General features: G+C 48.5%; 1 protein-coding gene across 3 annotated transcripts; it reads right to left on the reverse strand.

Moving 5' to 3' along the window:
- Positions 1–226: 226 nt before the first annotated feature.
- CASS4 (Cas scaffold protein family member 4) lies at positions 227–21,114 on the reverse strand. 3 transcript variants are annotated; one of them, XR_010030044.1, is made up of 7 exons: positions 20,804–21,114; positions 9,891–10,298; positions 6,293–6,397; positions 5,089–5,235; positions 3,277–4,596; positions 1,186–1,852; positions 227–1,136 (listed from the first exon to the last, which is right to left on the reverse strand). XR_010030044.1 is itself a non-coding variant. In XM_063172014.1 (6 exons), exons 1-6 carry the CDS (start codon positions 20,846–20,848, stop codon positions 1,439–1,441), a joined length of 2,439 nt encoding a protein of 812 aa, XP_063028084.1. In that variant the 5' UTR covers positions 20,849–21,114; the 3' UTR covers positions 227–1,438. The 3 variants fall into 3 exon arrangements, 2 of the variants coding, with proteins under 2 accessions (XP_063028084.1, XP_063028085.1); XM_063172014.1 differs by having other exon boundaries at positions 227–1,852; XM_063172015.1 differs by lacking the exon at positions 20,804–21,114 and adding an exon at positions 17,203–17,320 and having other exon boundaries at positions 227–1,852.
- Between the last annotated feature and the right edge of the window lie 337 nt (positions 21,115–21,451).

A 21,451-nucleotide genomic window follows, 5' to 3' on the forward strand; every position in this document is an offset into this window, starting at 1 on the left:
TGACAGGATGGTGTGCTCCCTGTGGATTTATCAGTCAGGGCTTCTCCCAAAGTTTCCCTCTGTGCTCAGGTACCAGCCTGGTGCATTTCCTATTCACCAGACTTTGTACTGTGTTACATTTGTTAAAACCAAAAATTAGCTTTGCAGCTGTTTAAAAAAAACAACAAAACAACCCTGTAATTAAAACCTTTGAGTAAAGTCCTCGAGAAACAATCGATATTGGGATATCATAAGTTACAGAACATTATGCAGCTACATTTAAAGACAGAATTTACAGGAGTAGAAAAAACAACTAAAAAGGAAAATACATTTATCAGACATACATAGAGAACAAAAAAAAAAAAAAAAAAACCAAGAAATCAGTCCAATAATCAACAACTTTTGCTCCAATACACAGCAAACATTCCCACCCAGCCACTGTGACAATGACATTTCCAGGCAGGATGTGAACACTGCAGAAGAAATTGCAGATTTAATTCTTCTGCATTAGCTGCCGTGGGGATCTTCAACTGCAGTGGCACCCAGGGAGCTCCTGGTGGGAATTCTGAATGGGGGGATCTTCACCTGCTACCAGGGAGCTCCTGGTGGGAATTCTGAGTGGGGGAGATCTTTACCGGCACTGGCACACAGTGAATTCCTGGTGGGAGCTCAGAATGTGGGGATCTTCACCTGCTACCAGGGAAATTCCTGGTGGGAATTCTGCTTGAGGGGATCTGCACCTGAACCAGCACCCAGGGAACTCCTGGTGGGAATTCTGAGTAGGGATCTTCATCTGCTACCAGGGAGCTCTTGGAGGGAATTCTGAGTGGGGATCTTCACCTGCACTGACACACAATGAATTCCTGGAGGGAATTCCAAGTGAGGGGATCTGCACCTGAACCAGGGTATTCCTGGTGGGAATTCTGAGTGTGGGGATCTTCACCTGTATTGGCACCTAGGGAATTCCTGGTGGGAATTCTGAGTGTGGGGATCTTCACCAGCACCCAGGGAGTTCATGGTGGGAATTCTGAATGTGGGGATCTTCACCTGCACTGGCACACAGTGAATTCCTGGTGAGAATTCTGAGTGAGGGGATCTTCAGCTGATACCAGGGAGTTCCTGGTGGGAATTCTGAGTGAGGGGATCTTCATCTGAACCTGGGAATTCCTGGTGGGAATTCTGAGTGAGGGGATCTTCACCTGATACCAGGGAGTTCCTGGTGGGAATTCTGAGTGAGGGGATCTTCACCTGAACCTGGGAATTCCTGGTAAGAGTTCTGAGTGGGGGTCTTCACCTGTACTGGCACACAGTGAATTCGTGGTGGGAGTTCTGAGTGAGGGGATGTTCCCCAGAGCCAGCACCCAGGGAGTTCCTGGTGGGAGTTCTGAGTGTGGGGACCTGCACCAGCACCCAGGGAGTTCGTGGTGGAGTTGAGGTGCCCAGGAGCAGCCGCGGCCCCTCAGTCCATCATGGCCCTGAACTGCTGCGTGTACTGGGCCAGCTGCTCGGCCTGCTCGCGCAGCTCCCGGCTGGCCTCGGCGTTGGGGAACTTCAGGGCGGCGCTCTTGGTGGCCAGGGCCAGGTTCTTGAGCAGGCTGCAGAAGCGGCTGCTGCTGTGCAGGATGTCGCTGCGGGCCTCCCTGTCCTGGCTCCCCTGGCACAGGGAATCCACCAGCCTCTGGCCCACCATGATGATGAGCTTGCTGTGGGAGATGAAGATTTCGGGGGGCTGCTGGCTGCTGAGGCTGGCGCTGAACACGCCCAGGGCCTTGTGCAGGGCAGCGAAGCACAGCCTGCAGTGCTCGGGGAGGGGCATTCTCCTGCCAGGCTCCTGCCTGCTGCCGTTCTCAGTCTTTTTTGCACATGGCGAGACCTGGAGAAAGAGTTAAAACAGGAAAATATTCAGCCTGGTGTCACACGCTGGTGGTTCTTTGGTTGCTCTACCCTGAATTTTTGTGGTCTCCAAATCGCCACACCCTGGAGCCTTTACAGTAATTTCTCTTTCCATAAAGTGTTGGAAATTCTCCTGATTGCTTTTTTCCCCTAAATACAGTTTTAATATTGGATAGCACAAAGTGCTGCAGCTGAACATAAATCCTTTACACAGTCTGGCCTTGAAGCTTTCAAATAATACAGAACATTGATCTTTAATGGACTTAATTTGGGTTATGAATGATTAAAATGCGCAAAACAAGAGTCAGTTTAGTGCCAGTGCATGATAAGATACTTTGAAATACTGATTCTCACAGCCTTATCTCAAATGATGCTGAAAGGCAATAAAATAAACTGTATGACTCTAAACTGGAGTTGTTTGATTGAGGAAAATAAGTGCTCTTCACAGGTTCTCAGCAGTAATTCTGGGAAAGGATCTCTGAGAAGCAGATAGGTCTGTATGTGTAGAGATGCATGTCTGAATGCAAATTACTCTGAGTTTTAGCAAGCACAGAAATCAAGGACTAAAAGCCCTCTTAAATAATATTTTCAAAGTCAGAAATACCTTTGGGTTTGACTCTGTACTCTTCTTTGCTACTTCTTTACCTGAAATGACTTTCTGTGCCTGTTGCAAATTAAAATGAAAGCAAAGTTGAAACAACTACATAAAATATTTAAATATAAATGTGGTTTTCTCTTATTTCATAGGGAAACAACTACTTGTTCTGCAGCCTTCATGTTGCAAATAGAAATGGGGGATTTTTTAGAAGGAGCTGCAGCTTTTTTCCTCCTAAAAATGATCCTGCAAGATCTGAGACTGAAACCAACATCAACAAAACATTTCAGTGTAACATTCCCTAAATATTAAGGACAAACAGCATTTCTTTGGGAAACTAAGGGAGATATTCTTAGTAGATATTTTAGTGATTCTAAGGAGATTGTTACAATCATCCAGAATTATTCCAGCAAATAAATGTGATAATTCACAGAGTTTAATTTCTATGCAAATGGGATTTCCATCCAAGTTAGGAAGGAACATCTCTTGTCGTGCCAAACACAGTGTAGTGGCAGGAAGAGAAAAAAGAGAAGTAAGGTATTGCTAACTTCCAATGAAACCTACTTCCCAAATGAATTCAAGCTGGCAAGAATGATAAAAATGCTTTATTTCCTCTGTTGATTAAAATTACTGCTCATTGTACACGTGCCATCCAGCACTGTCCCAAAATCCTGGATCTGTGTAAATCTGGAAAGGGGGATGTAGTGCAAACTGAATGTGGCACTGCAAAGTAAAATAGAGCTGCTAGTGAACAGCCCAACATCTGCAGAGGGTGAGGAGTTCAGAGAGGAAACCCCGGCGTCACTGACCTGTAACTGGACATAATCACAATCCTCACTGCAGTTCTCTTCTGGTTTCTGCACAGGGACCTGGCTTTGGCTGGGTTTCTCAGGAGCATTTCTCTGCAGTGACTCAATTTCTACTCTTCTTGGCATTGGGATCTGTTTTGCCATTTTGCATTCTGGGTTCACTTTTGGTTGCTTCTCTTCTTGCTCCTTCTCGTTCCTCCTGAAGAGCAGCTTCCCGTTGGCGATGATGATGGACACAAACCTCTTGATATCATCTGGAATTGTCCTGGCCACCATAACAAAGCGATCCAGGTCATCAGGGTTGTTCTGGGGCTTCCTGAGCACCAAAGCCTCCAGGGCCCAGCTGCAGCTGTTGAGCGCTTCCCTCGTTTCTGTCAATATTTTGTAGGAGCTCATGAGGATTTCCAGCTGCTTTTTAATTCTGGCCTGCAGGTTGCTATCCGTGAGGTTGGAGGCGTTTCCCTTCAGGGCTTGAGCAAAGGCCAGGAACTCTCCCAATGACACCTTTATGTGGTCCACTGCTCTGTGGATCTCCTCCAGGTTTTTCTCCAGGTGCTCCTGCAACCTCCACTTGCTGCTCACAAAGATCATTAAACTGGCGACGGAGCTGGACACGCCGTGCTGCAGCCGGGTCAGGGTCTCAATGGCTGCTTCTAGCTCCAGTTTGATTTCTTGGACAGGCTCTGGTGATGGTGACAGCCTAGAAAACGACTCAGCAGAAGAGCTGGAGGATGAGGAGAGAGTGCTGCTTCTGCTTTCCACACTAGCGACACACAAAGTGTCATTTTCCGACTTGGCATCCATGGAGAGCTGTGGAGAAGCACCGTGTGCTTGGTCCCTGTTGTTTTCCACCTCTTTCTTGGAGTGCCCAGCACTGGGCAAACCTTTGGGAATATCATAAACGCTCTCCTCAGAGATGTGACTGTCAGCCTTGGCAGCCAGGAGCCTCGGGGGCAGCTCAGAGGTGCCGTTCTGTGGCAGGAGCAGCGCGTCCCGTGAGGGTGGGACGTCGTACAGGGGGATTTCTGGAAGCGTTAATTTCCGCTGTGCTGGTGGTGGAATGTCGTACAGCTGTGGGTTCCCAGCCCTGCCTTCAGCTGGAGCCTTGTACCTGGCTGGGGGAATGTCATACAGCACCTGCTTCTGCCCAGCCTGCCCAGGAGGGCTGGCTTTGAATCCGGAATTTTCGGGGGAAACTGGAATATCGTAAATCCATTCGGACTTCCGAGGGTTTGGCAAGGTGTTGTAATGGCCCCAGAACTTCTTCTGAGGTTTATTTTCTGAGTCACCGAGCTCTCTTTTGGGAGGGACATCATATAACTGCAACAGAGCACAGAGGGTTCATAAGCCATCTTTATAAACGAGAATGAGAAGCAGAACTGAATTCTCAGGGCACACAAATGTGTGCAGCTCCACTGATGTCAATGGAACAGCACCACAGAAAGGCTGCCTGTATTTTTTATTCTTCAACATGCACAAGCTGCATGTATAAAAGGTAAAATATTTGGAGCACAGGTGATTAGATCCTACAGCAGAATCCATAGCCAGTGAAATCTGTAGACACTTGATTTTTCCCCACTCACATGCACACCCTTTCAAGCAATAAATCACCAACAGACACCACTGACTCTGCTCAAACGCCTTCAATAAATTTAATTTTTGCTTGATACAAATATTTGTGTGTACAGCTGGAGTCTAAGCTGGAAAAGGGGCCATTTGTTGTGTAAGAAACAGTGGGGAAGAGATGGGAAACCTGTCCCTGCTCCAAGGCAGGAGTGACAGATTATTGTGTGCCCACCAAGCCTTACTTACACTGCCTGCTGGTGAGTCCTGGCTGCCAGCTCCTCCTCTTTCTGCCTTGGATGGGATCTTGTAAAGCTGCTTCTGCTCTGCCTGGAAGCTCTCAGTGGATCTGCCCAGCATGGAGCCCTTCCTTGTGCTGGGGGGAGTGGCACCACTCTGCTCAAAAGGAAAATAAATTGTTTATTTTAATCCTTTTAGAGCCCACTGGGGCCCTGAGTGGGATCAAAGGCTTTGGGCCAGACATGAGTGGGTTGGGTCTGAGCAAGGATCACCCAGGAAATCTGTGGATAATGATGGGCTCAAGCCTGCACTCTAACATTTATAGATTTCCAAAGTGACAGTGGGTTGGAGGGTGACAGTGCCATCTCTCCAAGGACACTGGACAAACCAACAGTCCATCAAATTTATCCTCCTCCATAAAAGAATGCAAAACAATGAGTTATTTACATAAAGTGTGTGAGAAAGTTTGTTACAGGAATGTAACCATCAGAAGGTTTAGAAAATCTTAAAAAAATCAGGGTGACATGTGACATTCACTGAGCCCAGGGCAGTGGGACAGCAGCAGGGACAGGATTGTGTAACAGGACACGTCACAGTGGTGTGACCAAATCCAGGGTGTGTTTTTCCCAGGAAGAAGGTGAGGGGGTGACATTTAATTTCTTGTGGACGTGGGCTTGTGACTCTTCTCTGAACACCCCCAAATCACCCCCAGCAAATGACAGCACCACATTTCCTCACGGATTCCAAGGCAGAATTTGCTTTCTGTAAAATTGGGAAGAAAATAATCTATATTTAGCTCAAAACCTCAGTTCTCCTGAGTTTCTTAGAAATTTAGAGAGCAACGTGTCTTAAATCTGGTGCATTTCTAGTAAGCGCTTCCATTTTTTTTATTATAATTCTGGGGCAGAGAGAGTGACACTACTGATGTCTTACTGAATTTTCTGTATCAGTGTCAACCCCTCTGCTTCAGAATCCATGGGGAAATGCCTTGCTGACAGAAAAAAATGGAAATATCTATTAGATATGCAGCAGACTTAAGACACATTGCTCTAAATATTTAAGAAACTCTGGAGAATTGAGGTTTTGAGCTAAAACCAGATGATTTTCTTCCCAATTTGGCAAAAAGCAAACAGGGTGGGAGTAGGACTGAGCTGCAGATGTGCTCTGAGGTGCTGCAGGGTGGCAGCTGCAGGGAGGGAGGGACAGGACTCACCTGTGGCAGGGGAGACCCTCGGTGCTGCGAGGAGGGGACATCGTACACCTCACCCCTGATGTTGGGGGCTGAGGCCCTGCAGGGTCTGGGCAGGGTAAACAGGTCCTTGGAGGGGAGAAAAAATATTAATGTTAATGTTAATAATGATAATAATAATAATAAACAACAATAAACTGCATCATCAGGAAGCTTGGAAAAGTCATTCACCTGAAAAATCCACTGATGTAATCACAAAAATCCACTGTTGGAGTAATCACTCTTAAGTGATAAAAACCTTCAGCTCTTCACTGAAAGTGAGAGACAGGAGCTGACGTCACAGGCAATAGCATGTTTATTCTCAAATAATTCTCCCTGACCAGCATTTCTGGTACGTTTTAGATAAGATCTGACCTGGCACAAAGACAATCTGCCTTACTAACCACAGGGCAGAAAAGATTTGGAGAAAATCCAGCTGCAGTTATCACTTAAAGCTTTAAACTGCCCAAAAGCAGAACCACTTAAAAAAGGAAGTGGGGAAATTTTAACTTCTCCGAGGCCACAGTCATTGGGTCAACCCAATTTAATGTCAGAGCAGCAGAAAAGTGCAGGCTGAGCATTATTCTGTAGTTATGAACAAATGACTCATTTGGAAGGATTAAACCTTGATGTCCTGTCCAGCTCCATAAACAGGGAACTGTATCTTTGCAGTCAGATTGATTAAAACATAATTTGAGCAGCCATGACCAGATCTGTGGGACAAATAATGTCACAAAATATGAATGCTGGGTTAGGACTTTTCTTTTTTGAAATCGACCACCAAAAGATGGAATTTTGTTCATCCAACCTGCCTTGAGCCTGGCTGCCCTGATTTATAAATGGGCCCTTGCAAAGCACTGACCTCCAGAAACTGGGGTGAGATATTATGGGAAATGTTAAATTGGTTTTAAACTGGAGGGAGTGATTCCCATCGTGCAAGTCCTGCAGCAGGTAAATGTAGGGGAAATATGGGAGAGGAGGAAGAGTGCAGCTTCACTCTGCCTGGTTCAGCTCTCGTGTGGGAACAGGGAATGAGGAGTGAGCACAAATCCCCCGAGTGCTGCGATAGAGAATCACAGAGCCACAAAATGCTTTGGGTTGGGAGGGATCTGCAAGACCATCTCTTCCACCTCCTGCAAAGGACAAGGACACCTTCCACCATCCCAGGCTGCTCCAAACCCCCTCCAGTGTGGCCTGGAACTCCTCCAGGGATGGGGAATCCTGGGCAGCCTGTGCCTGAATAGGAGCATCTTCCTCACAAACAGGGGCACAGCTTCCCTGAGTGAAAGGGTAAAAGGTAAAAGCCATCTTTAGGCCAGGTCTGCTTCCAGATGGACAAATCTGACAATCCAGCAGGAAGGAAACTCACTGGATATCACATGTTGGCACCTTTGGAAGTGGCAGTAGAACCAGAAAGTGCCCTGGGTGTGAGGCAGAAGCAAGGAGGTTTCTCTGAGGGGTGAAACACCCCGGCTCTGAGGGATTCATTCTTGTTTCACTGCTTTCAGTCAGCTCCCCCAAAGACTCACAGTGGCTTTTCCCAGCTGCTCAGAGCACAGCTGAGTATGGCAGGAGCTTTGCCAGCTGTGCCACAGGATCTCTGTGGGATGGTCTGGATTGCTCTGTGCTCCCTGAGCTCCCCTGCCTTGGGGACAGCCTGTGACCACCGGGGTGCAGCTGGTGTGGGGACAGCTGGGACACTGTGCCACAGGCAGCCCCACTCTCAGCTTCTGGATAACCATCAAAAGGGACATTTCTTTTTCATTCTTCATTCTTTTTCATTCTTCATTCTTTTTCATTCTCCATTCTTTGTCATTCTCAGACTAGGCACAGCTTAGGTGGATAAATTCATGAAATGAGGCAGGGAGAGCCAAGGAGCTGCTCTGCCAGACCATTCATCCACATAATGAATAGATGACATTTTCCACCTGATTTGCTGGCACAACATGGAAAATGGATGCCAATCTCTGGTACAGTTTGCCAGAGGCTCCTTTAGGGTCAGGAATGTGGGGAAATCAATGACAGCAAGTGCAGAAGAGTCTCGTGTAGCTGTACTCGGTTTGAGTTTGAGCTGTGGTCGTGCACTGCAGCTGAAAAGGAGGTTTTGGTCACCAGGGATGCCCTGAGTTTGTTGTTTTCCAGCCCCCAGCTGGCACCCAGCAGGAAGCAGCAAGGAGGTTTCCATCACTGGCCTTCCCCACAGCAGGAGGCAAGGGGGCTCAATGAGCCCCATAAATCACACCATCATTAAATCAGCCTAAAACACCATATAGCTGAATCTTCTTCCTGTTCCTTTCTCAATTAGAATTTCAAATGTGATTTCCATACACAGGATAAAGAGCCACCCAGGGCTGGAGAGCTCACAGAACTGAACAAAAGCTCACACTCAAACTCTGTCCCCACCTGCTCTATTTCCCTTTCATTACGAAACGTTCCCCACTCATTTTTTCCTGAAGAAAGCACAAGGTTTTGATGGTAAAAACCAGTGAGATGTAATCAAATTGCATGTTCCATGTATGTTTGAGTGTCAAACACGAGGAGCTGGGAGAACGAAGAGCCAGGCCATGGAGCTGTAATGACACCCTGGAAAACCAGTTTGTTCTCCTCTATAACTGGGGGAACTGGTGGCAGCTCTCCTCCTGTACACCTTGGTCAACATCTCAGCAGCAGCAATAAAGGGCTGGGAGAGAAACTGAGGGCACAGAGCAAAACTTTGTGTCCTTCTGTGTCTGGCAGGGGCTGCTGCTTGGTGCAAGCCTAGGGACAGCACAAGAGACAGGCAGCAGCATTCTGAGCTTGCTGAGCTGCTGGAGACAGTAAAACCCAGACCAAATCCAGCAATCACACACCAAAGGGCGATTTTTTAAAAATTATGAATCATGTTCCTGTGCAGATGGATGTAAAGACTCCACATGTGCCCGGAGGGCTCTGGATGGCTGCTGGAGAAAGCTCTGTGTCTTGTTATTTTAACTCTGTAAATAATTTATAGATTCTCCCAAACAAATGGTATATTCTTTACTTCCTGCCCTGTTTTACAGCTGTTTCAAACTGTCAGAAAGGTGAGGGAGCACAGAACGTAGAGACTCTCATCTGTCGCCCAGAGCAGCATTTCTCACCCTATGCTGTAAACTGATGGGAATTTCCTAAACACCATCAATTCTTCTGCTGCAAACTGCACTGAAAATCTCAGGCTTCCTTATTTCCCTGCTCCCAGCCATTGTTTTAACAACAACATCTGGGTTTTTCAGAGCTCACCTGAATGGTGCGTGGAGCGCTTGGTCCTCTCATTGAGCAGCTGATGGGAGTTTCCTAAAAACCATCATTCCTCTGCTGCAAACTCCACTGAAAATCTCAGGTTTCCTTAATTTCCCTGCTCCCAGCCATTGTTTCAACAGCAACATCTGGGTTTTTTAGAACGTGCATGGAGCATTTGGTTCTCTCGCTGAGCAGCATTTCTTAACCCATGCTGTGAATTGATGGGAATTTCCTAAAAACCATCATTCCCCACTGAAAATCCCATCGTCCTTATTCCCCCCTCCCAGCCATTGTTTTAACACCAACACCAGCTTATTCCAGAGCTCACCTGGTGCGTGGAGCGCTTGGTCCTCTCACTGAGCAGCTGTGCTGGCAGGGCTGGCACCTGGTACACGAGCTGGGGCTGGACCCAGCCCTCCATCTTCTCGTAGGTGGCCGAGGGCGCCGTGGGCGCTGTGGGCGCTGTGGGCACTGTGGGCATTGCTGGCGCGGAGGGCACGGAGGGCACGGAGGGCACCTGGTAGATGCCGAGTGCGGCTGGCGGCTCCGGGCAGGGCGGCAGGAGCTGCAGGCGGTTGGCAGGGGCCAGCCCGTGGTGGCCGTGCAGGGAGCAGTGCCACCAGCCCTGGCTGCCCGCCACGTGCTGCTCCAGCACCGTCACGATGTCCCCTCTGCGGAACGCCAGCTCGTCCGAGCACTCGGCCTTGTTGTCGTAGAGAGCCTTGGCCAGGCTGTGCTGGGGACACGAGCGCACGCACGGTGTCACTTTGTCGCTTTGTCATACCCGTGCCGGGCTCCCTGCTTCCGCCCTGCTGTTCCCACCCTGCTGGCGTCCTTTCCCCACCTGGGTCTCGGTTTGATTCACCCACCCCTTTGCACATTGAACAGCCTCTCTGCAGCACTGAGCTGGAAAATCATCAAGCAGGGTCGGTGGAGCTCTTAGGAAGAAGAGATTAGAAAGGAAATAAAACCCAAAACACAAAGCCTAAAGGTTTTCCAGCCAAGGCAGGGCTTCATTAAATGCCAACTTTCAGGACAAACCCTCAATACTGTGGAGCTGGAGAGCACATCTGTGCCATCACAGTTAAGTGTGGCACTTCGTTGTTGCAGTAAGGCAGGAAAATCATCAAGAAAGGCTTCATAAAATCAAGCTGCTCTGCTGTCTGTCATTTCTTCTAAGACAAGATGGCACTTTGCAAGTTCCCATGTAAAGCAATCCTGGTGTGAGCAGTTAACATAACAATCTATTCCTGGGTGAAAAACAACCAGTTTTTACACCATTAGATAGAAAAATGAAAACTATCCCTCACAAACAACTTTTCCTGCATGTCCACACCAGGGTTTGAGTGACCAGTCAATACGGGATAACAACTTGTTAATGACCAGAAAGCTCCTGACCAGTTGGAGTCCTACACCAGGTCTGTAAAACTGTATAAAAAGGAGTTGTGTGAATAAAGAATGGGCTTGTTCCACCATGAAGAAAATGGAGTCCATGTGATTTATTCCCATACTTTGTGTCTGCTATGGTCAGTGCAATAAAGAAATAAATAATAATATTACTGTGATACATTTCTTCATCACCTTTTCCTCCTCAAGGCCTTTAAAGAGCACTCCTAATCATTATTTAGATTTATTATATTAGACTCACATATATTGAATTTGCAAGCTAAAACACAAGAAGTTCCACCTCAAAATGAGGAAGAACTTCTTTCTATGAGAGCCCTGGAACAGAGTCCAGGGAGGATGTGGATCTGCCTCTCTGGAGACACCCAAACCCACCTGGGTGGATGCATTCCTGCCACCTGCTCCAGGTGACCCTGCCTTGGCACTGGGGCTGGACTCGGTGATCTCCAGGGGTCCTTTTCAACCCTAATGGTTTATATAAAAAGCTGGGATCTATTCTGTGATCCCTATATGAAAAATGGGGATCTATTCTGTGATCCCTATATGAAAAATGGGGATCTATTCTGTGATCCCTGTATAAAAAATAGGAATCTATTCTGTGATCCCTATATAAAAAAATAGGGATCTATTCTGTGACTCCTATATAAAAAATAGGTGTTTTTCCCATTGCCATTCTGTGAATTCTTCATCTCATAATTATTCATTACAAGATCACAGAATCACGGAATGATTTGGGTGGGAAGGGACCTTAAATATCATCCCATCCCACCCCTGCCATGGCAGGGACACCTTCCACTGTCCCAGGCTGCTCCAAGCCCTGCCCAGCCTTCCAGGGATGGGGCAGCCAGAGCCAGCAGGTAGCTTTAGTCACCTGAGGCATTTTTGCAAAGGGTAGAGAAAGCTGTGGATGGCAATTTTTAGGTTTCTTTTCAGTACAAGATAGATTTTGCTTTTAGCTTTTAAATGGACTGTATCCTCCCCGGTCAGTGGGACACTGGCTGTGCCTCAGCATGAATTTCTTATCAGAAAGTGCAAGTAATGTCCAGAGAGACAGCACCCAAATAGGAAACGTGATGCCTTGTATTTTTGTGCAGAGCATTTGCTGTGGGGCAGCAGCTGGCCTGAGGCTGCAGCACAAGAACTCAAACGTGTCAGCTCAGCTGGCGACCAGGGCCCGCTGCTGGCTGCAGGCATTTCCTGAACAATGGCTTTTTGTGGGACAGGGCAGCTGCCAGGGGGGACAGCAGCCCCCTTGGCCTCCTGCTCCAGCCTGGCTCGTGCCTGGAACACGGGAGTCACTTTGGATGGGGACAATGCCAAATGTTGGAGTCAGGAATCCCCCCCTGGGCCAGGCCTGGGCTCCACACTGACAAAAAATGGAGAACAGACAACTTTTCATGTTATCCATCAACACTGCTGGCTCCTTGGGCTGGGTGCTGCACAGCCACACTCCTGAGGGACAGACCCTCTAAAAAAATGGAGAACAGCCAACTTTTCCTGTTATCCTTCAGCACTGCTGGCTCCTTGGGCTGGGTGTGCACAGCCACGCTCCTGAGGGACAGACCCTCTTCTTCTGCCCCTTTTCCACATGAAGAGCCTCATCCAGGCACACACAGGAAAAGGGTGAAGGGCCAGCAAGGCTGGGCTCGGGGTGAGAGCCTGGTGGGGCACACGCAGCAAGGTTGCCCTTCCTACGTGCACCCACACAGCTGAGAGAAACCTTTGGTTCACACTGTGGTTTTAGAAGGCATCTAAATATTGACATTTCCCTTTTCCTGTGGAAACAGCACCCTCAAGATGCTGCTGAGCCTCATTTTATAACCAGAGACCCAAACCTTTCCATCAGAGGGGTCCCTGCTGGAGGCACAGCACACATTCTCTTGGTTTGGCCAATAAAAATGTGCAAATGTCCCAGGGCCAGCAGCCCCCAGCCCGAGCCAGGCTGAGGCAGGACACTGTGGCTCAGATTTTGCATTTCTGGAGCTCACATCTGTGATCAACACAAACCCAGGAACCTCTAGAATCATCCCAAATCAAGCCAAGCAGGAGATTATTAATGAATCAATTAAATCATAGGGCACTCTGGGGAACCTGACCTGGCTAGAGAACAGATCTGTTCATGGATCATCTCATATCCCATCCAGAGAGATGGAATGGAAAAATGAAGGCTTTGACCAAAGAAGTGATGGAGAGAAGCTCTAAACTCCAGTCTGTAGAACATGACTGAACTGAGATTGTCAGAGCATGCACAGGCAGGGTCAGTGGAGCTCTTAAAAAGAAGAGATTAGAAAGGAAATTAAACCCAAAAAACAAACCCTAAAGGTTTTCCAGCTAAGGCAGGGCTTAATTAAATTAAATTCCAAGTTTCAAGACAAACCCTCAATACTGTGGATCTGGAGAGGACATCTTTGCCATCCCCCGTCGTATTTCAGTATTTCAGCAAAATGTAGAGTATTTCAGGAAGGTGCAGAGTATGTCAGCAAGGAATAGAGTGTGTCAGGAAGGTGCAGAGCATTTCAGCAGCCCAGCAGCAGCTCAGGGGTGAGTGCTGGCTGCCCCTGTGCCTGCAGGGCCATGGTTGGGGTTCCCTGCAGGGCTGCGAGGCAGAGCCCGGCCCTGCCTGGTCCCCCTGCTCCCCGGGGCTGTGTGAGGGATCCCCCCTCCTCTCCTGTGAGCACCACATCCCTGCCCTGCCCTGGCTCCAAACTAGGGCTGCATTCCCAGATGCCAAGGCCTCCAGGATGCTCAGCGAGCAGGGGCTGTGCTGGGGGCACTGGGAGCTGCATTTCCCCGATACCCAGCACTGATACCTTGATATCCCTGATATCTGGCTGTGCAGTGTTCTCTGGTGCCTTGTGTGTTGTGTCCTCAATACCCAACGTGTAAAGAGCACTAAAGCAGCACAGGTGAGGTCCAAGTGATTTTCCTTCTTTGCTTGCTGCCTCATCCCCGTCAGCAGCCTTGTAAAACCTCTCCTAAGACAGAGAACATCAAAAAGCCCCACAAAAAGCACCTTGAGAGGCAGTGCTGGGGCTCTGCTCTCGCTGGGTGGGTTTACACGAGGGGCTGACCAAGCACAGACCTGGAAAAGACCAAAGAGTGTCCCCTGCAGCCCCTGCCGAGGCACGGGGACCCCCAGAGCCCACAGGGCAAGGCAGGTGGGTCCCACGCTGGGGGATTGACAGTGCAGGTCCCTGCAACAGCTTCACCCCAAAATTCTCATCCTGCTGCAAATGCATCTCCTTTATTGGATTGTGGCTCAGATGTGGACAGAGTAATTCCCCTCCAAACTGGGCTGGTCTCGTCTTTGTTGTTTGCAGATCCTTGCCCAGCCCTGCTCCCCTACAAAGCCCTGGCAGCCCCTGGGAGCAGTAGGGATGAAAGCTGCTCCCTCATGTTTATTAATGGAGAAATTGTAATTAAGGGCAGTAAAGCTGATCAGTGCCCAGGTCTATAATGTAAAATTTTATACCCTCAGAGCGACATCTGTGCTCTGTGTACACAATAGATATTTATGCTAAGGATGGAACATCCCACTGTTACTAAAATCTCCTGGTGCCTCTCCTATCCCAAGCCTGATCTTCATGCAACAGAGAAAAAAACATCATTATTAAATATATAAAAACATTGCTAGAAAAATCCAAGTGGACACAGTGATGTTCAGCACGTGATAATTTCAGCATCTTGCCCACAAGCCTCACAAAATAATTTCTCTATGCCCTTGTCCCACTCAATTTGTATTTAGAAATCTCAATTTGCTACCCTCTATTATTCCATGTGAATGGGTACTGCACTATTTCACAGCATTTCAGATAAAAAATATATTTTTCATTTATTATCTTCAATTTGCTTCTTAAAAGCCCCTATTGAGATCACGTAAATAAGCTGGGAGTTTATTCTCTATAAACTGAGAATAAACTCCCAGTTTAATCCTGGGAGTTTTTGTGGATTGAAATATTTCTCATGTTGCACATCAATACATGAGTGAGCTCTTTTACTGCAGGAAAGTGGGACTTAAAATATTTGAGGAGGAAGAGATAGAGGGCTGTGTTTGCTAAACAGTTCTGCTCATCCATCAGAGACACCTCTGACATGTTTACAGAGCAGCTTCCAGTTAATCTCTTCACCTCCCAGCAAAGCTGCAGAAATAAACATTCCCCAGCATCCCTGAGCTGGGAACAGCTTTCCCTGAGAATTCCCTGTAAACCCCAGACCACTCCGAGTCACTGAAGTTTTGCTCAGTTAATTGTAGAGTGTTCACATCAACATCCACAGAAAAAAAGGAAAATTCACCTTAAAAGCTCAGATCATTCTCCACCTGCATGTGCAGCATTTCCTGTGACCTGCACAAAGTCCTTCTGCATTTCTTTGCTTCGTTTATGTATTTTGGAAAATAAACGTTCAGCTCATGCAGAAGTTTTGTGTGAGCTTTGAGGAGGGATGAACATCAGGACTTGCTTTTGTTGCTTTAATTGATTTCGTGGGGGTGGAAGCAGGTGCTGATCACAGGTTTTTGAATTCCAAATTTGATCAAATACAGAAGCAGCACTTAAAAAAAGGATGCTTACAAATCCTGCAGCTTCACATGGCACTGCTGCAGAGGTGGGAATTACAAGCTGGAGTTGTGCTAATTTGCCCCAGACTCTCTTTTCTCCACAAATGAAGTCATTCAAATTCTGTTTGTGTTAAAATCACAAGAAGGGGGAATTGCAGCCAGGATTTCACCCCACTCAGAGCATTTTTACAGGAGTGCTCTCATGCCCATGCTCAAGGGAAAATAAACTGCCCATTCCAGGGGTGTGGGTCCTCAAACCTTTCTTTTTCCCATATGCACCCAATCACTTCAGGGTTTTTAAATTTTTTTAAACCTTTTCGTATCTTAATTACACCTGACTACATTTATTTCTAAATTTAGTCTATTTTATTTCTATTTGTAGTCTAAATGTGGTTTATTTCTTCTACAGCAAGTCCTGCTGAGTATAAGTGTCCTCCTCAGAGCAGCGTCCTCACCCTCCTGTGAAACCCAAAGAAACTCAGCAGGAGCAAATGGACATTTTTCATTGAAAAATAGAATTTTTCAGGAATTCCTGCTGCTGGAGGTGCCAGGCTGCTGTCCCTGCATGCTGTGCCCTTTTTCCCTGGTGTGGCAGCAGTGGGGAGCTGAGGGCAGGGTGGGGGACTCTGATCCACCAAGAAGCAGCAGCAGCACAACTCTCACAGCTGCATCTTCCTGGCTGCACTGAGCAGCCCCCAAAATCTTGTTCTCACCCCCAAATCTCGTCCTCACCCCAAAATCTTGTCCTGACCCTGCCCTCTGCACAGCCCTGCAAAGCTGGCGTTTGTGAGACGAATGAGATGCACTGAATAAACTGAGGAGTGGATGGTTTCTGCGCGAGTATCGCTGAAAGTGTCACGTTTCTCCGGGCAGAGAGGGTTTCCAGCTGGGCTAGTCCCTGGTGAGAGTGCCCAGGGCAGCAGCTGGGCTCTGCTCCCGGGCTGTCATTAGCAGGGACACACGGTGACAGCCCAGCCCTGCCTGCCTGCCCAGCTGAGCCAGCCCTGCCACAGCCCAGCCCTGCTCTGCACAAAGCCCAGGCACAAACGGCTGCAAAGTGGCTTTGATCCATCACTCATCCCCCCCAACGCACCAGGAGAAAAGAGCATTTCCCAAAAATGAGTATTTCCCAAAAATGAGTATTTCCCAAAAATGAGCACTGCTTTCCTCCCCGGCAGGATGTGGCCAGTCCTCACCCTCGAGCGCAAAGGCTTTCCCAGGCTCACAGAGCTCAGACTGAAATTACTTGGCTTTTTCTTCATCACACAGTGACCTCAATTCTTGAGACATTTCCATTACCCATTTTCTGGGAGTCAATGCAAAACCATCATCTCTTTTGAGGTAAAGCACTGCTCAACTCTTCACCTCGTTTTTTTTTTTCCCAAGAAAATGTGGAAGTGACCAGTGTGAGTCACTCATGATCATTTCTAATAAACTTGTCATTACTCAATGCCCACAGAGCAAACCCTCACCCTCCTCTGCCACGCTGGTGCTCTTGAGAAACAGTTAATTTGGGTTATATTTTAAAAATTCAGTTAGTGATGTGCAAAGCAGCTGAACACACACACTGCAAAGAGACCCCACCAGACGCAGATTTCACTCTCTGTCCACTACAAATGGAATCAGCAAAGTCCATAAATCAACTGCAGCAGAAAGAAAAGAGCCCAGTACTCACACTGACCTTCATTTTGCTGTGTGTCCCTGTTAGTCCATCGCCTGAGGAGGAGGAGGATGAGGATGAGGATGAGGATGAGGATGAGGATGAGGAGGATGAGGAGGAGGATGAGGAGGAGGATGAGGAGGAGGATGAGGAGGATGAGGAGGAGGATGAGGAGGATGAGGAGGAGGATGAGGAGGATGTCCCAGCCCTGCCGGCGCTCAGGCAGCTCTGGAGGCTCTGCCTGGGAGCCTGGGGAGGCAAAGCTCAGCCTCTGCCTGCCCCTGCTCTGGGAGCCCCAGGACAGCAGCGCTGGCCATGGGGGGAGCTCATTACGTGGCAGAATCGTCTGCAGGGAGCTGTGGCTGCAGCTGGTGCTGTGCAGGACACACGGGCTGCCCTGCAGGGAGAGCCTGCCCTGCTCTGACACAAAACCCGGGCTGCAGGGCTGCCCCAGGGAAAGGGCTGCATTGGGAAGCGTTTTTCTGCAGCGTTTTTTTACTCCTGCTTTGTTGTGTTTGGGGTTTTGTTTGTTTGTTTAGGTTTTTAAATTTTTTTTTCAACTTCAAAGTGCTGTGAGTTTTGATACACTTCTAATCAGTCTTTAGAAAACGGAACAGATCCCCTTTGTGGTTATAAATCCCCTGCAAAACCACCTCACCCTGCAGAGGCAGAAAAGCCAAGGAGGAAAGCTAAACATGACCTGCAGCTGAAGGGCTTTCTTTCTTAGACTATTTAAAAAAATCCTTGAATATTATTAAGATATAATGTTATTTAAAATTATTACTGGTTGCTATTTGCTTGGCAGCAGCTGAGTCCTGGTCATGCTGGTGCACAGGTTTTACCACTTCGGACTCAGGATATCTTGAGGGTTGGCAAATTTTTACTGGTTTTGCCTTTGTACACGTTGGCTTTTCTCTGGTAAAAGCCTCTTCCTTCCTCTTTCCACAGTAGCTTCAAGATTAAATTAGACACTGGCTCCCAAAGCCACAATCCTGCAGCTAGAAAAGACTTTAATAACTTGAATAGAAAATGCTGAATTGAAAACCTTCATCAACCAAATCTACACCTCTGGGGTGGGAGCTGCTGTCCAGAGGAGAAAGAATTCCTGGCACAAACCAGCCCATTTCAATGCCTTTGTGGTTTTTCTCTTCTTTCTTTTTTATGTTTTAAACATCAGGAGCAGCAGTTTGAGCCCTTCAGACACCTCATGCAGCTGATCAGGAGCCGTTCGTTTGCTGCCCTGGAGTTTCTCAGGTGCTCCAGCATTTGAAGTGGTGGGGTGGCATCAGTTACAAACCCACGGCTTGTGGCCACAGAACTGCTTTAAAATGCAATTAAATGTTCCCATGAATGAACCCCAGAGGGAATTCCTGCTATGCAGGGACACCTTCCACTGTCCCAGGGGCTCCAGCCTGGCCTTGGGCACCTCTGCCAGGGCTCAGCACCCTCACAGGGGAAGATTTTTTCCTAATATCCCACCCAAACCTATTCTCTGTCCCTTTGAAGCCATTCCCTGTGTGCTGTCCCTCCATCCCTTGTCAATCCTCCCTCTCCATCTTTCCTGCAGCTCCTCCAGGCCCTGCAAGGCCAACCCTGAGCTCACCCCAGAGCTTCTCCTGTGCAGGTGAGCAATGCCAGCTCTGCTCCATCCCTCTGCCCATCCTGGAGCCTCCTCTGGGCCCTCCCCAGCAGCTCCAGCTGCCCCCAGGTGCCAGGGCTGGGCAGGGCAGCTCTCTCTGACCTGGGCACAGCATCTCTGTCACCCCCGTGCCTGTGTTTGTGAGGGTGTGAACCGGGAGAGAAAAACTCCAAACCCACTTGGAGCACCCCCAAATCCTCTCCCATTTTCCCTCAGCCAAAGCTGGGGCCCTGCAGGAGCTCGGAGGGGTCTGAGGTTGCAGCAAGGGCTGCAAGGCTTCCTGTGCTGGCCCTGGAGACGCAACAACAACAACCAAACACAACAACAGCCCTGCTGAACCCACCCCGAGCTCCTCACAGGGGCTTTCCCCTGCAGGTGCAACAGCTGGGGCACAGGGATCATCACTGCAGACATTTCCTGTCACAGCAACGCTGCTGAGTCCAGAGAGAAAGAAAAAAACCCTTTGTATTTTTATATCATTCAAGCATGGTAATAAACATACTGCCAGGGTGGTAGGGGACTTATAAAGAGTTCGTAAATGATGTTGCAGAAATAATTTTGGTGTTTTATTACTCAGCTGAAGTTGACTGGGTGGGCTCTGGCCATGTCTACAGTGCTCACAGCAGAACAGGCAATCAGTTTGCTACCATTACATTGATTTATTGGCAATCCACTCTAGAGAACTGGAAATATATGTAGAAATAGAAAATTCTTCTATACAGAGATGAAAAATACCCTGCCTCAGTTACTGATGACTCAGTGTGAAAAGTTGCCCCCTAATCTTTACAAGCCTTGATGGAAAATTTGGAGTGTAAAAAACATGACTCATTGAGCTCCTACTAAGCTTTCCCCCCCCTACACTTTGTGTTAAATTTCCAGGAGGCAGTTTGTTTACAGTAAACACTGGGATCATAATCCACAATGAAAATCCTAATTCCAGTCACTTATTAGACTTGCAGACAGCAGGACAGCAAGGCATTGACTCTGAATCAAGATTTCAGCATTCTCCAACCCTTACAGCTGCAGCAGGGCCTCTGATCTATAGAGAATTAATCTAGGTGGAATGTGGATACAGAAATAAATGCAACAAACCTTATACACTGGGTCCTGTCTTTCAAAATAGGAACACAGAATGTTTCAAAATGTTTTCTGGTTTGCATGTAACAGAAAGAAATTCTGTCATGCAAGAGGGCACCAGGGCTGGCAGAGAAAGGATCTGTGTCTCTGATGTCACTGCAGCACAACAGTAAGGTGCAACCTTGACATTGTATCTTTATAATTTCACAAACGTGTTTATTTCCAGCACAATTCTGCTTTATCCAGCATCCTCACCAGAAGATGTTTCTCCCAGTCAGTGGTTTTGTCAGCATGAAAAGCACAGGGGGACATCAGGTACAGGAGCCTTCTGTCCCTTGAGATGAGGATCCCAAAAACTTCAGAGCCACAGAACTGAGGCTGGCAGAGCCCTCCGAGTCCCAGCTGTGCCCATCCCCACCTTGTGCCAGCCCAGAGCTCTGGGTGCACCTCCAGGAGTTCCTGGGGCACCTCCAGGGTGGGCACTGAACCCTCCCTGGGCAGTTCCAGTTCCTGACCCCCTGTCCATGGGGAAATTCCTGCTGGCCCCACCTTGAGCTGCCCTGAGGCTGTTCCCTCTGCTCCTGTCCCTGTCCCTGTCCCTGTCCCTGTCCCTGTTCCTGTCCCCTCCTGGCAGGGAATTCCAGAGAGGGAAAAGATCCCTGGGGATCCTCCTGTGCTCCAGGTGAGCCCCTTCCCACTCCTCAGGGATTCTCCATTCCCTTCCCACTCCTCAGGAATTCTCCATTCCCTTCCCAGCTCCATTCCCTTCCCAGCTCCAGCCCCTCAGTGTCTCTCTGGCCAGGAAGAGCCAGAACTGGAGGGCTCTCATTGCTGCCACTCCAACATCACTGAGAATCCCACTGAATTCAAACACCAAACCCTTCCCTGCCCATAACCCAGCCCTACCTTTGCAGGTGTGCTGCTCCTGGGGATTTTGTCCATGGTTGTCATTGTGCACCTGGAGCAGCACAGAGAGCCAGAGGAACCAGAGGGATGGGGACCCTCGAGCCGTGCCCGTGTGGGGAACTCCCCTCAGCAAAGTCCATCTGACAGCTCTGCCCTAGCAGCACTCACAGCCTGCAGACAAGCTGCTCATGTGAGATAGTATCTGAGACAGCAGAGATGAAAGGAGGGCAGAATGAAGCCCAAGAAAAGCCCTTTTGGCGACTGAAGTAAGAAAGCGCCGCGTCAAGCGGGATTTTCCTTGGTCTCCCTGCAGCAGCTTGTCGCAGTTGAGCAGTGGGAAGTGCGAGCCCTCTGCCCGGGCTCCTGTTTCCTCTTTTGCAGCAGTGAGAGCAGGGCCGTGGCACAGCGAGGAGCTGCACAGCCCTGATAAGGCAGCCCTGCCTCAGGGCCAGCAGGGCAGCATTCCACTGCAGCTCCTCTGGCTCTCCAGGCAGCCTCAGCTCTCACAGCACGAGGAGCAGGAGCATCAGGAATTCCTGGCACCTCCAGGGAGCACAGGAAAGGTGTTCCCAGAGTCAGGGAATGCTTTGGCTTGGAGGGGCTCAGGGACCACCTCATTCCATGGGCAGGGACACCTTCCAGCAGAGC

The sequence above is a fragment of the Melospiza melodia genome, chromosome 19, assembly GCF_035770615.1.
Source record: "Melospiza melodia melodia isolate bMelMel2 chromosome 19, bMelMel2.pri, whole genome shotgun sequence".
Classification (NCBI taxonomy): Eukaryota; Metazoa; Chordata; class Aves; order Passeriformes; family Passerellidae; genus Melospiza; species Melospiza melodia.